At 43.4% G+C, this 12,187-nt stretch overlaps 1 protein-coding gene across 2 annotated transcripts in view; it reads right to left on the bottom strand.

Annotated features, from left to right (window-relative positions):
• The window catches only part of sass6 (SAS-6 centriolar assembly protein), a 36,242-nt gene extending 26,771 nt beyond the window's left edge, over window positions 1–9,471 (bottom strand). For both annotated transcript variants that reach the window (XM_007899995.2, XM_007899993.2), the window contains exons 1-2: window positions 9,268–9,471; window positions 2,425–2,485 (exon numbers count right to left, since the gene is read on the bottom strand). In XM_007899995.2, the coding sequence (XP_007898186.2) occupies window positions 2,425–2,485; window positions 9,268–9,332 (126 nt within the window). In that variant the 5' untranslated portion in view covers window positions 9,333–9,471. The remainder of the gene's footprint in view (window positions 1–2,424; window positions 2,486–9,267) is intronic.
• Between the last annotated feature and the right edge of the window lie 2,716 nt (window positions 9,472–12,187).

The raw sequence follows: 12,187 nt of genomic DNA on the forward strand, positions 1-12,187 counted from the left end.
AAACAACAGTGATTGAATCAGCTTGTATGGATGCATTCGTGAGGAATCCTAGACCTTCACATGAGGGAAAAGGGGATAGAAGGGAATGGGAGGGAATTAGTGAAGACTTGTGCGGTGAATAAACACCAAAACAGACTGGTTTGTTTCAAAGCTGTAGATTCTTTGTAACTCATTATTTTAAAATGGTTGGGAGTTACAGTATAAACAAAAGGCAACTCTTAGTGCACAAGCCAAATGTTTATTGTAGGTATAATTACTTTTGTTTCTAAAGGTAATAAAGTCAGGGATAAATATATAGATTCAGCTTTGCTCACTTCTGCATTCAAGGAGTTCAAGGCAGTTAATGGTGTCAAATGTTATTAGTACAAACTGGAAAAAATACTATGGCATACCACAGAGCAGAGCCACAGATTATAACACAAACACACCAATGGGTTTGATAAGGGCAAGGTTTACATGAGAGACTACTCCGGTTTCAAATATATACAGATGGATGCTTTGTAAAGAAAATTACTGATAATTTGATACCAATTATCAGTCTCACTCAATGAGGCCGCTTCCACACTGGGGAGCACTCTGGTTTCAAATATTTACCTTATCTTTTGTGAAGAAAATGCTTAATAATTTGGTACAATTGTGAGCCTCGCTGAGACTTTCTTCACTGGGGAATACTCCCCTTTAAAATATTTACTTGAAAGCTTTCTAAAGAAATAGCTAATAATTTGGCACTACCTCCAAGTCTTAATTAGAAACAACATTCGGTGCTGGGAATTGAAATGTCACCAATACAGTGAGCTTTTTTTGGAAAAAAGATTCAAGCAGCATTTCTTTCATGTCCCAGTCGATTGAGAAAATTGATGAGTTGGCAAGCAAGTGAAAGTAATTCACTGCCAAAGTTGTTTTAAAAAAGACATTTTAACTTAACAAGGTAAAATTGATATTTTCAGTTTTCGAGGTTAATTAATTTTCAAATACATTCATCTTAAAAATTAAAAAGGGACCCTTTGGATCCATTTTGAACAACATGTAGGATAACACCTTGGAGCATTGCACTATGGTAGGGTTGCACCAATCGAGTAAGGGAGAAGGGACATGGGAAGTTGACCACAGTGGCAGTCGAAGAGATAGGTTTTAAGGCGGGATTTAAAGGTTGCTAGAGAAGGTGAGGTGGAGTAGTTGAGGTAGCGAGTTCCAGAGGTGAGCACAGTGGCTGAAGTTAACACACTATGTTACAAACAAAATGTTTCTGGTTAATGATTTAATTCATATCAATATTCTGTACAGCAGAATCTGAAAATCTGCTCCAGTTAGTTTTGCAAACAGCAGCCCAGGCAAACAGGAATCCTAGATTGTGACTAAGAACAACCTCAGCTGCTTTTCAGTGATTCAGAAATGGGGGAGAAAAGGTTTACTTCAAAATGCTTTTTAAAACATTTCCTTATTAAGCAGATTTATATTTAGAAATTTTTCAATTTTAATTCCAAAAGCAGGTTGTTTTCAAATATTTTACGAAATCCTTCAGTGGATCACAGTAAACATAATAATACTTGCATTTGATATAACACCATATCACATCGCTTCACAGAATATACTGTAAAGTGAATTGACTGTATAATGTATGGGCAAAACACAGCTTTATTAAATTCCTTTATTATTCCTCCCTACGTGAAAGGCACTCTATAAATGTAATTTTGTTGTTGTTGTTTTACTGTGATTGGTGCCGGGGCCCATAAAATGAAACTGTTACAACAGCGCACGTTGCAATAAGGGCTGTTCATCAGACGTTGCAATAAGGGCTGTTCAAAATGCAAGGATTCTGTTTAACCAGATTAGCCAGGGGCGCACTAGCATTACTGAGCCCACCCGCGATGCCTGCACACCATGACCAAAAAACAACAGAAGTAAATTGTTGGTCTACAACGTTTCCACATTATATCTGTATAATGGCCGAGGATTGCACACTATGTAAAAAAATAAAAATCAAGGTTTCCCCAACTAGAAACGTAGCTGCTACATCAAAAACTGAGAAAACACAACTTGTGTCAGTACCCTGAGGGGTAAACTATGATCTAATGATTCCTGTTGGTAAGTGCAAATCACATGGCTATCAGATGAGAATAGGATCTCATCCTATTGTATTGAAGAGTTGTATTAGTTCTCAGGCTGAACTTGGTACCTTCTTGACCTTTATGGCTCAGTAGTAGGGGGAATGAACCTAGGTTTTTTTTAAAAATCACAGACCATGGAACCACACCTGAAGAATTCAATACTGCCTTGAAGAGAAGAATGAAGAAAAAAAGAGGGGGAAAAACATCACATTTCTAAAATATCTGTACAATTATAACATTCATCACTTAATACCAAAAATTAGGTGAAAGTTCTCCAAAAAAGAATCTGCACAGTGGCTTAGAAAAATTACTCTACCTTTTTGTGAACTGGATTAGAAGAAGATTGCCATTCTACCATCAGTTGAATATTTTCCCTCCTGCAATTAAAAAGCTACAAGGTTAGTATGAGCCAAAAGGAGACACAAGTCAATTTAAAATAAAAGGGTATTATTGAATAGCGTCCTGGACGCTTCAAATTCTATGGTAAAATGCCTGATTATCTACATCAAAATGCAAGGATTCTGTTTATATGCACATTCATATTTTAGGAATACTATTGTGAGCTGAACTACATTTTAAAGATTAAATATAAGATTTGCTATATACCGTAACACCTGACCCCATTAGAAGACAACTCATTATCGTGTAAGCCAATATATAGCGAGTCCAACACCAGTGTACATAGTTCACCAAATTTGTCTGCAAATACACATGCACTTGCATGATTCACACAATAAATGTCAATGTTAGATTTATTCATTAATGATGTCACAGTAAAATAGTATTCACCTCTCATTATAGAAGGCTATCACAGCCACATAGAGGGTACAACAAAGATTCACTCTTATGGCACTGGGTAGGAGAGATAATGATGATACTAGGGATGTGACATTAGTTACATGTTAACACTTGGGCCTGTTTTGGGTGCAGAGGGGAAATCTAATGATGATCTCAAAATTATGAACTAAATGATGAAGAGTAGAGAGTAGCGTTGTCTACTTTTTGCCAAGTTAGTAATAGGAGGGTTTTGAAGGAAAGAGGAAGCAAGATTATGAAGTTTTGGAACAGAAGAATTCCAGAGGGTCAGAGATTATGCAATTCCCTCTGTACAATTAAAGCAAGTTGCATTACCAGAAGAAAAAAAGGCAGTAGAACCATAGAAACTTACAGCAAAAAAGGCATCCAATCCTTTCAGTCCCATTTATCTGGCCACTCTCCTGCAGTTGACTCCTTTTGGGGACAATGCACTCCACATAATTACATGAAGTCAGGACTGGACAGATGCCATGCAATTATACAGAGCATGTAACTACCCAAAATTCATTAGTGGCACCACCTTCCCATCACTCTCCGCGCTGCTATCCTATTATAATATGCTACAACAGCAAATGACGCTTTACCATAAAACTACCATAAAATCAGTGCTGTCTCACTTTATAGTTGCAACCATTTCTCCTGGAACACTGACCATCCAACAAGAGTTGGTAACCCTACTCACACGGTCAACTATTCAAGCAATACAACTATCCAAACTAATTGAACAACTCCAAAAGAACACATTCTGTGCAACTTTTTTTCTGCAGTTTTGCTACATGGATTATTTTAGATTGATAATACGCCACTTAATTTTGCACCCAGGAGTTCCAACTCTACAGTAGTTACAAGTTTACAACACATTATTTATTGGAACCTTTTAACACCCATCAAAGAAAAACTCAATTAAGTAAAATATTTAAATCCAGAATTCACACTGATTTAAGTGTCTAAGTGCTCTCTGTCTTTAACTGGTCAGAAACAAACTGTACAGCAGGTATTAAAATGAAGTAAATAAAAGCACACATTCAAGAAGTCTTTATATAAGAAGGCTGTAATTAAAAATCTTTCCTGTGGATCAATGCCTAGTCTACCATTGGCAGAAGTTCCTTTCTCTTTGTGAAAAATGCCACAGGATGTTTGACATTCACCTTGATTTAAAAATACAATGCAGCACTTCCTTCACAACTCGAATTATGGCAATCTGACAGCCCAGAAATCAAGACATGTTTTCATGCTCCATTTAACATGGGGGTCTGAGTGAATGGATCCAGATGGCTCCACTATAAGTATTTACTCTCTAATTTTATAACAAATTCTAAATCGCTTTTTGCCCTAACCTACAAATGATAAGCATTCTTTCTGTTTTGTGAAAACTACGTTTATTATTAGCTGTACTTAATGATTATACAACTTGATAAATAAGTAATAGGTAATGCTTCTGGTAGATTTTGTTATTTCAACACTGCAAACATAATTGTGCGTCAAGTTATCAGATGAATAAAAAAATCAAACATAATGAAAGTCAAGGAATAAGTGCAAGCGCTATTAACCGTATTAATGGCTGCTATAGCAACAGAACAATTAAATTCCTTCAACACATGGTGGGAAATGGTGAAGATAAAAAAAGTAGCAGAATGCACATTAACGATTTCTGCTACATATGGCATGTACCTGCTTACCAGATGGAGAACCAAAGGCACAGGAAGAACAACAACAACAACAAGATTCCATTTATAAAGCGCCTTTCACGTCAGGAGGACGTCCCAAGGCGCTGCACAGTTGGGTCATGACCCGAGCATTGGGGAAATGGTCAGGGTGAGGGGAGGGAAGGGAGGGAGCAAGGAGGGGGGAAATGGTCAGGGTGAGGGGAGGGAAGGGAGGGAGCGAGGAGGGGGAAGAGAGTAGAGAGGGGAGCTGAAGGCTCGGTCAAAGAGAAAGGTCTTGAGACTGGCCTTGAAGGAGGAAAGGGAGGAGGCGGCGAAGGCACTGGGGGATGGAGTTCCAGAGCCTCGGGGCTGAGAGGCGGAAGGCCCGACCACCGATGGTAGGGCGGTTGGGGCGGGGGATGTGGAGCAGACCGGAGCCAGAGGAACGGAGGGTACGGGCAGGTAGGTAGGGGGATAGTAGGTTGGAGAGGTAGGAGGGAGCAAGGCCGTGAATGGCCTTGTAGGTGAGGATGAGGATCTTGAAATCAAATCAGTACAATCACTGGGCTATTTACCAAGCTATGTAACTTTGCCATCCACAAAACCTGTGGTTTCTTTTAACCACGATTTGTGTAATGTGAAATTGTAAATGTTTAAATAGCACCTAATATATACATATTATTATAGTGCTTCACCTACAAATACACAATCACTAAGGTTGCAGTAAATCCTGTGAACCACTTTGAGACATTTTGACGGCCCAAGACGCTATATCAAATGCAATAATTATTATAAACAACTTGCATTTAGCAACCTCTGTGTAGGTAGTGTACTGAATCACGTATAATTACTAAAGTACAATAAAGGTAATCATCCCCACAGAAATGGGATGGGGCAGAGTCGTGGAGTCATTTGAAGATGAGGAGGATCTTAAATTTGATTGGCCATTGGCTATCAGAGAACCAGTTGAGCTTCGCAAGTATAGGGGCGATGGTTTTCCAGAGCTTGAGAAGAACAAAATGCAGAGTTCTGGATGATCTGGAGTATGTGGAGAGTTGAGCAGGGGAGGCTGGGACGCGGGACATTGGAGAAGTCAAGAACTGGTACAGCTAGTAATGACCCATTAAATACAGTATTGGCCATACTGTTCATTGTTTAGCATCTGAAAATATAAATTTAAACTTATGGTTGAATGAAGTGCACACACAATCAAAATCCATAAGAATCCTTTCATTTGACATAACCCCTTATATTAAAATTTCTCAAGGTACTTCAGAGTTTTCTATAAAGTGCAGTGGCTATTTGTAGACAAACACAGAGAAGAGAAACTCTTCTCTTTTCGAATATTGCAATGGCAATCTTTAAGGTCACCTGAAGAGGCAGAAAGTACCTTTGGAACTGAGCCTGGCTGAATCCATCACCACTATCCTTGTTAACATTTATGCATAAGTAGTCCCCATTTTTTTCTAAGGAATTCAGAATTTATAATCAACCTCAATCTGACATGGAAACACCTTGCCTCCTATCTGGAAAATATGCATTCTTTAACAATAAAATATTGCAGTTCTCTTCCAGCAAGAAATGTTTTCACCACTTTCAAAGTAGACAACAAAACTATTACTACATTTCAAATAAATATATTGGTAACTATTTTAGCACAAATGCCCCCTTAAGAGAAAATATACCAAGGCAGTTTGAAGACAAATTCTGTCAAACACACACATATTTTATAATGTATATGTATATATACACACAGTATCATATTTAAATTTTAAAATTGGACAAGTGCTTTTGATAATTATAACTATCCTATTACTTAAGCATACCTAAAGAGTAACTTTGTGCACTACAAGAACTAATCCAATAATACTGACATAATTGTCAGAATGAAAATATGCTTTAAAAAGCAGGTGACTTCCTACAATTCACTTTATTCTCAGAGTTTTCTCTCATTTGTTGTTATTTCCCAAGAAGTGGTCTCCTTGTAAATGGAAGTAATCCATAACCAAGAATGCAGATTGGCATCTTATTTCTGATAATCACTAGTAGGTCTGCATCAGAAGCCCACCTTAATCCCACTCCTTGTACTGTCCCGCACCAGGCTTCGCGACCACATCAGTCCCACCCTCGCTCGCTCCACTGGCTCCCCATCCCCCAGAGGATCGAATTCAAGATCCTCATCCTCACCTACAAGGCCATTCACGGCCTTGCTCCCTCCTACCTCTCCGACCTACTATCCCCCTACTTACCTGCCCGTACCCTCCGTTCCTCTGGCTCCAGTCTGCTCCACATCCCCCGCCCCAACCGCCCTACCATCGGTGGCAGGACCTTCAGCCTCTCAGCCCCGAGGCTCTGGAACTCTATCCCCCAGTGCCTTCGCCGCCTCCTCCCTTTCCTCCTTCAAGGCCGGTCTCAAGACCTTTCTCTTTGACCGTGCCTTCAGCTCCCCTCTTGACTCTCTACCCCCTCCTCGCTCCTTCCCTTCTCTCCCCTCACCCTGACCATTCTCCCCCCTGCTCGGGTCCTGACCCAACTGTACAGCGCCTTGGGACGTCCTCCCGACGTGAAAGGCGCTCAATAAATGGAATCTTGTTGTTGTTGTGTAGACTTTGCTAAGCATCTCTCCCAAATAGTACAGCAGACACTAGAAACTCACCACATGGAGATCTCCACATACCCACATTCTCACACTTTTACTGGAAAGGATCAACAGTGCCACACCTCTTCAATATTATTTCTATCCAAGTCACCTAACCTATCTTATACATTAACACCTATACACATAGAAGCATGGAGAAAGGAACTCTCACACATTTTGGTTGCAGAAATGCTACGTGGCATTGGGTAATACAAAAGCAGGAGATGTGAAAAAGTAAGAAGGTTGAATTGACTGTTCATTACTATGAAAGTTTGAGATGTGAAACAAAAAGAAAATACAGTATTCAATAAACATGCATGATAAACATTACAAATAAACTATTAAATTATCAAAGCATATGATTAATTACTCAAAAGGCTCACATCCTCTTTGTGAGGTCTTCCAGTTTGAAAGCGGATCTATCAAAAATGGGATCCATCTCAAATTTATCAACTTCAAAAATTACAACCTGACTCCAGGTTTAAAAAGGATTTTAGGTGTCTTAATGATGGGTCGCTACAAAAAAAATAATAATTTAATTTGGTCTATGATGAAGCTGGTGATCTCAACCCAGATAGTAGATGGGACACAACAATTAGACCCAGTGCTCCTTGCTTTAGGGGAGTGGGAGGAAAATAGCAGATTTGCCATTCAAGACCATTATTGTTACTGGAAAGTGCTCTAGGGGATGTCAGATGAGAACAGGATGGGGCTTGGCCATGATGCTGTTCCACAGTTGAGTGGCCTGGCTGTCAACATTCACAATCAAGGCTCAACACATGAAGAATGACCACTTAGGCAAAATGCATTCATCACATCAAAGTTGGTAGATGACACGAACTCTCTGCTTGCCAGAATATCCGCCTCTTCCCTTCACAAGCTGCAGACTATCCAGAACTCTGTAGCTCCTGCCCTTCACACATCAAGCTCCACCAGCCTATTACCCTCATCCTTGCCTGTTTCCACTGGCTTCCCATCCTCCAGTGGATCGAGTTCAAGATCCTCATCCTAAACATTGAAAATCTCCATCCACTCTACCTCTGCAACCTTATCAAATCCTACCAGCTTGGCCACTCCCTCCTTCCAGTGGGTTCCTGCCTGCTTCACATTCCCCTCCCCAGCATCGGAAGTTGGGCTTTCAGTATATACATAAAATATACAGTCAATTCACTTTATAGTATAATTCTGTGAAGCACTTTGAGACGTTTCAATGACGTGATAAGGCACTATATCAAATGCAAGGAATATTATCTGCCCCCACTCTCTGGAACTCTCTCGGACTCCCTTTTACTTGTCCCTTCCCTCACCTTAGTTAAGGTCCACCTCAAGACCTTCACCTTTGCCTATGCTTTGAGCCATCTTCTCCACACCCCACTCCCACACCCCCAGCTCAGGTCTAAATCCTAGGATGTCCAACATCTTGGAATGTGAAAGACCTTACATCAATGTAAATTTGTAATGTACGATAGCAGAAGGCACTTCAAGGAGGAAGTTCATGAGAAAGAAGCACACCGGGGAAAAGAAAACTTAAAACTTTTTAACAAAGTAATGAATTAACTGCAAAGTTACACATCAACCATGACAAACCTACATCCAAAAGTGCGCGCCTCTTGTCTCCGCTCGCAGCTCTGGGGATCTTTATCAGCAGAAGAGGTAAAAATGTTAAGGAGGGGGGGGGGAAAAAAAAAGAGGGAGTCCTTCAAGGTTGCTTGGGAAAGCACAGCCAAGTAGGAAAATGACACAAAAAAAGGCTCCCCTCCTAATCACACCGTTTGCTCTGCTGCTAATAAAAATCCCCCGAGCTGCGGGCTGCTGAACCCAACACTTTGTGCCGCCCCCCCAAAAAAAAGGGGGGGAAATGCTCCAACCGAATGAATGCAACGACCTGCCCTCCCCTCATCCAACCGGCCCAGAGGCACCGTTAAAACTGTGCAAATACAAAACCAGTGTGTGTCGAAAAGCAGAGGAGCCGCTTCCCAGCTCTTCCGGGGCCCGGGACGGACTCTCTCTCTCTCTCTCACACTCACTCTCTCTCACTCACTCTCTCTCACTCTCTCACCTGTCCTCACACTCCTTGCACTTGATCACCACGGCGGCCGCCTTGCAGAAGAGCTCCTCGGTCATCCTGCTCCTGCTGCGGGCTTTCCTGCTGTTAATTCTGACCTTTTTTTTTAACCCCCCTCTCTCTCTCTCTCTCTCTCGTTCCTCTCTTCAACTCATGATCACTCCGCAGGTGACACGAGCTCCGCCAGGTGGTGTATGTACGCGGGGTGAGGAGGAGGAGGAGGAGGAGGGGGTGGGGGGGAGTGGAAGGGGGAGAGCGAGAGAGAGTTCAAAGCCGGCGGGTAAAACAAGCTCGGGGGTGGGCGAGTTCAGAGGCGAGGCCCGGCCCAGCCAGCCCGGCCCAGGGGTGGGAGTGAGTGAGTGAGTGAGTGGTTGAGCGGGAAAGACAGATCAGCCAGTCAGGGCTCGTGGGCGGGAGCAGCAAATCCCAGGCGGTCACCGGGAGGGCAGGTCACTCGTTCAGACCCGCGGCCCTGTCACGTCCTCCGCACCAGGCGCTGCGCTGTCTCCTTTCCCCCCTTGGCTCCTGACTGCAGCCCCGGCGGGGCCAACCCGCTCCTCCTGGCCTCCTCCGTTGCTAGGGGGGGGGGTCACGCACGCGCCCGCTCGCTGCCCCTCCGTTGCTAAGGCGTGATGCGCTCCTCGCTCTTCCCCCGTTGCTTGGTCGTCACGTGCCCGCTCCTCTTCCGTTGCCAGGGCGTGACGCGAGCTCTCCTCCGTTACCAGAGGATGACGCTCACGCCCCCCCCATTACCACGGTGTGACACGAGCACTCCTCCGTTGCTAGGGGTTACCGCGCCTCTTCCCGGACTGCTTCCCGCCTTCTTCACTGCTCGCCGACGAGCTCGATCGCAGACAAGAGGAGACGATCTTAGAGGAGGACTCGGTGCTGCCACCCCTCCCTCCCCAGGGCTCGGATGAATCAATCAAGAAGCGCTGGAGGTGTGTGTCCATCAAGTCAATAGTGTCAGTCTGGCTCTTGCGTCTTGTTTGACCCTCAACTATCTTTTCTCACCCACATCTGCGCCATGACCCTCTCTGCCTTCCCCCACCTGCGCAATGTCGCCCGGCTCCGACACTCTCACACCACAGGCCGCCGAAACCTTCATACACGCCTTCATTACATCGAGGCTCGACTATACAAACCACTGCTTGTGGGCCTCCCCAACTCCTCCCTCCACAGACTGCAGATCATCCAGAACTCTGCAGCCCGTGTCCTCTCCCGCACCAGGCTCCGAGACCCTATCACCCCCACCTCACCCGACTCCACTGGCTTCCCATCACACAGAGGATACAGTTCAAGATCCTGGTCCTCACCTTCATAGCCGTCCACAGCCTTGCTCCCCCCTACCTCTGCAACCTCCTAACCCCCCACTGTCCTGCCCGCTCCCTCCACTCAGCAGGTTCTGGCCGGCTTCACATCCCCCGCCTCGCTCGCCCCACCAATGGCGGTCGGGCCTTATGCCACTCTGCCCCCACCCTCTGGATCTCCATCCCACAGTCCCTCTGCCTTGCCCCCTCCCTTACCCCCTTCAAGACCTATCTCAAGACTCTCCACTTGAATCGGGCCTTCAATCACCCTCCTCCCCCCCATCCCAACCCGCAGCTCGGGTCCAAAATTCTTGACTGTCCAGCGCTTTGGGACGTCCTCCCGATGTGAAAGACGCTTTACAAATGTGATTTTGTTGTTACATTGCTGGAAGTGAGGTCCTTCAGATGAGGTCCTATCTGCCTGTTCAGGTGGATGTTGACAATCCTGTGACATTATTCAAAAAGAGAAAGTTTCTCCCGATATCCTGGCCAATAAATCCCCAAAATAAAAACATGGCTGCTTGTGGGACATTGCTGTGAGCAAACTGACTATTGCAATCACCCTCAAAATATACAATCATTGCATTTGATAGTATATCCTGTGAAACGCTTTGAGAGATCAACAACATAATTTGTTGCTTTGTCCAATGTAAGTATGATTATTATAAATCCACAACAAATCAATTAAATTAATTTGTTTTTTTCCCGTAGACCCTCCAACTCGCTCACTGCCTCAACTCATTCAATTATTTGAACGCATTTTTGGGCATCTTTCCCCTCCCCCCATCAGTTCCCACCGCCAGTTTGGGTGCCCAGACTGTACTATTCAGTGCTTTGGGACGTCCCCCTAATGTACAACATGTTATATGAATGGAAAATTGTATAATATTGGTCTTATTTTTTCTTTCCTATGTTATAAGTTGTTCATTCACTTCCTGGCAGATTGCGAGACATTGCTGTGCTCAATGTTCGTTGTCTCATTGGTCTACAAAATACACCACAGTGAAATCCCTTAAAGCACTTTGAGACATTTAGAGATACAGTAAACTACTAATAACTTGACCCTGGCCCAGCCTGTCCAAACCACTTAAGCCATTGTGCTATTAATATCCTGGCTGCATGTATTTATACAAAGGCCTAACACACCACTCCAGATAACTTGTCATTGAACCCTTTTCCCTTGGAGTGACGAGTTATCAGGAGTTTACTGTAGTTAAGGAAGAATGCAAGAATTATTATATGGAAACTACATTGCCAAGCCTACGATTTCAGGAGTGCGACTGGAAGCAGCATTTGGTGTGTTTGATCATGCTTGGCCATTCTCCAACACAGCAGCAGGTGTGGTGAACAATTATTTATCTTCTACGGTACTATACATAGCATCAGTAGTGGGCGCAGCTAAAGATTGTGACTTGTACAAACAAAATACCACATCTATTGTGTCAAAAAGAAACGGTTAAGCGCAGTAAGTCAGACCTCTTCCCATTCTTCAAAAATCACAACTTCGTTAATATATTTACATTTTCACTTTTTTTCATTTCCTTGCTCCACCTTCATCTCCCTTAACTCTTCAATCCTCTCCCCACTGCCACACAACCCCTTCC

The sequence above is a fragment of the Callorhinchus milii genome, unplaced genomic scaffold (assembly GCF_018977255.1).
Source record: "Callorhinchus milii isolate IMCB2004 unplaced genomic scaffold, IMCB_Cmil_1.0 Scaffold1, whole genome shotgun sequence".
Taxonomy (NCBI): domain Eukaryota; kingdom Metazoa; phylum Chordata; class Chondrichthyes; order Chimaeriformes; family Callorhinchidae; genus Callorhinchus; species Callorhinchus milii.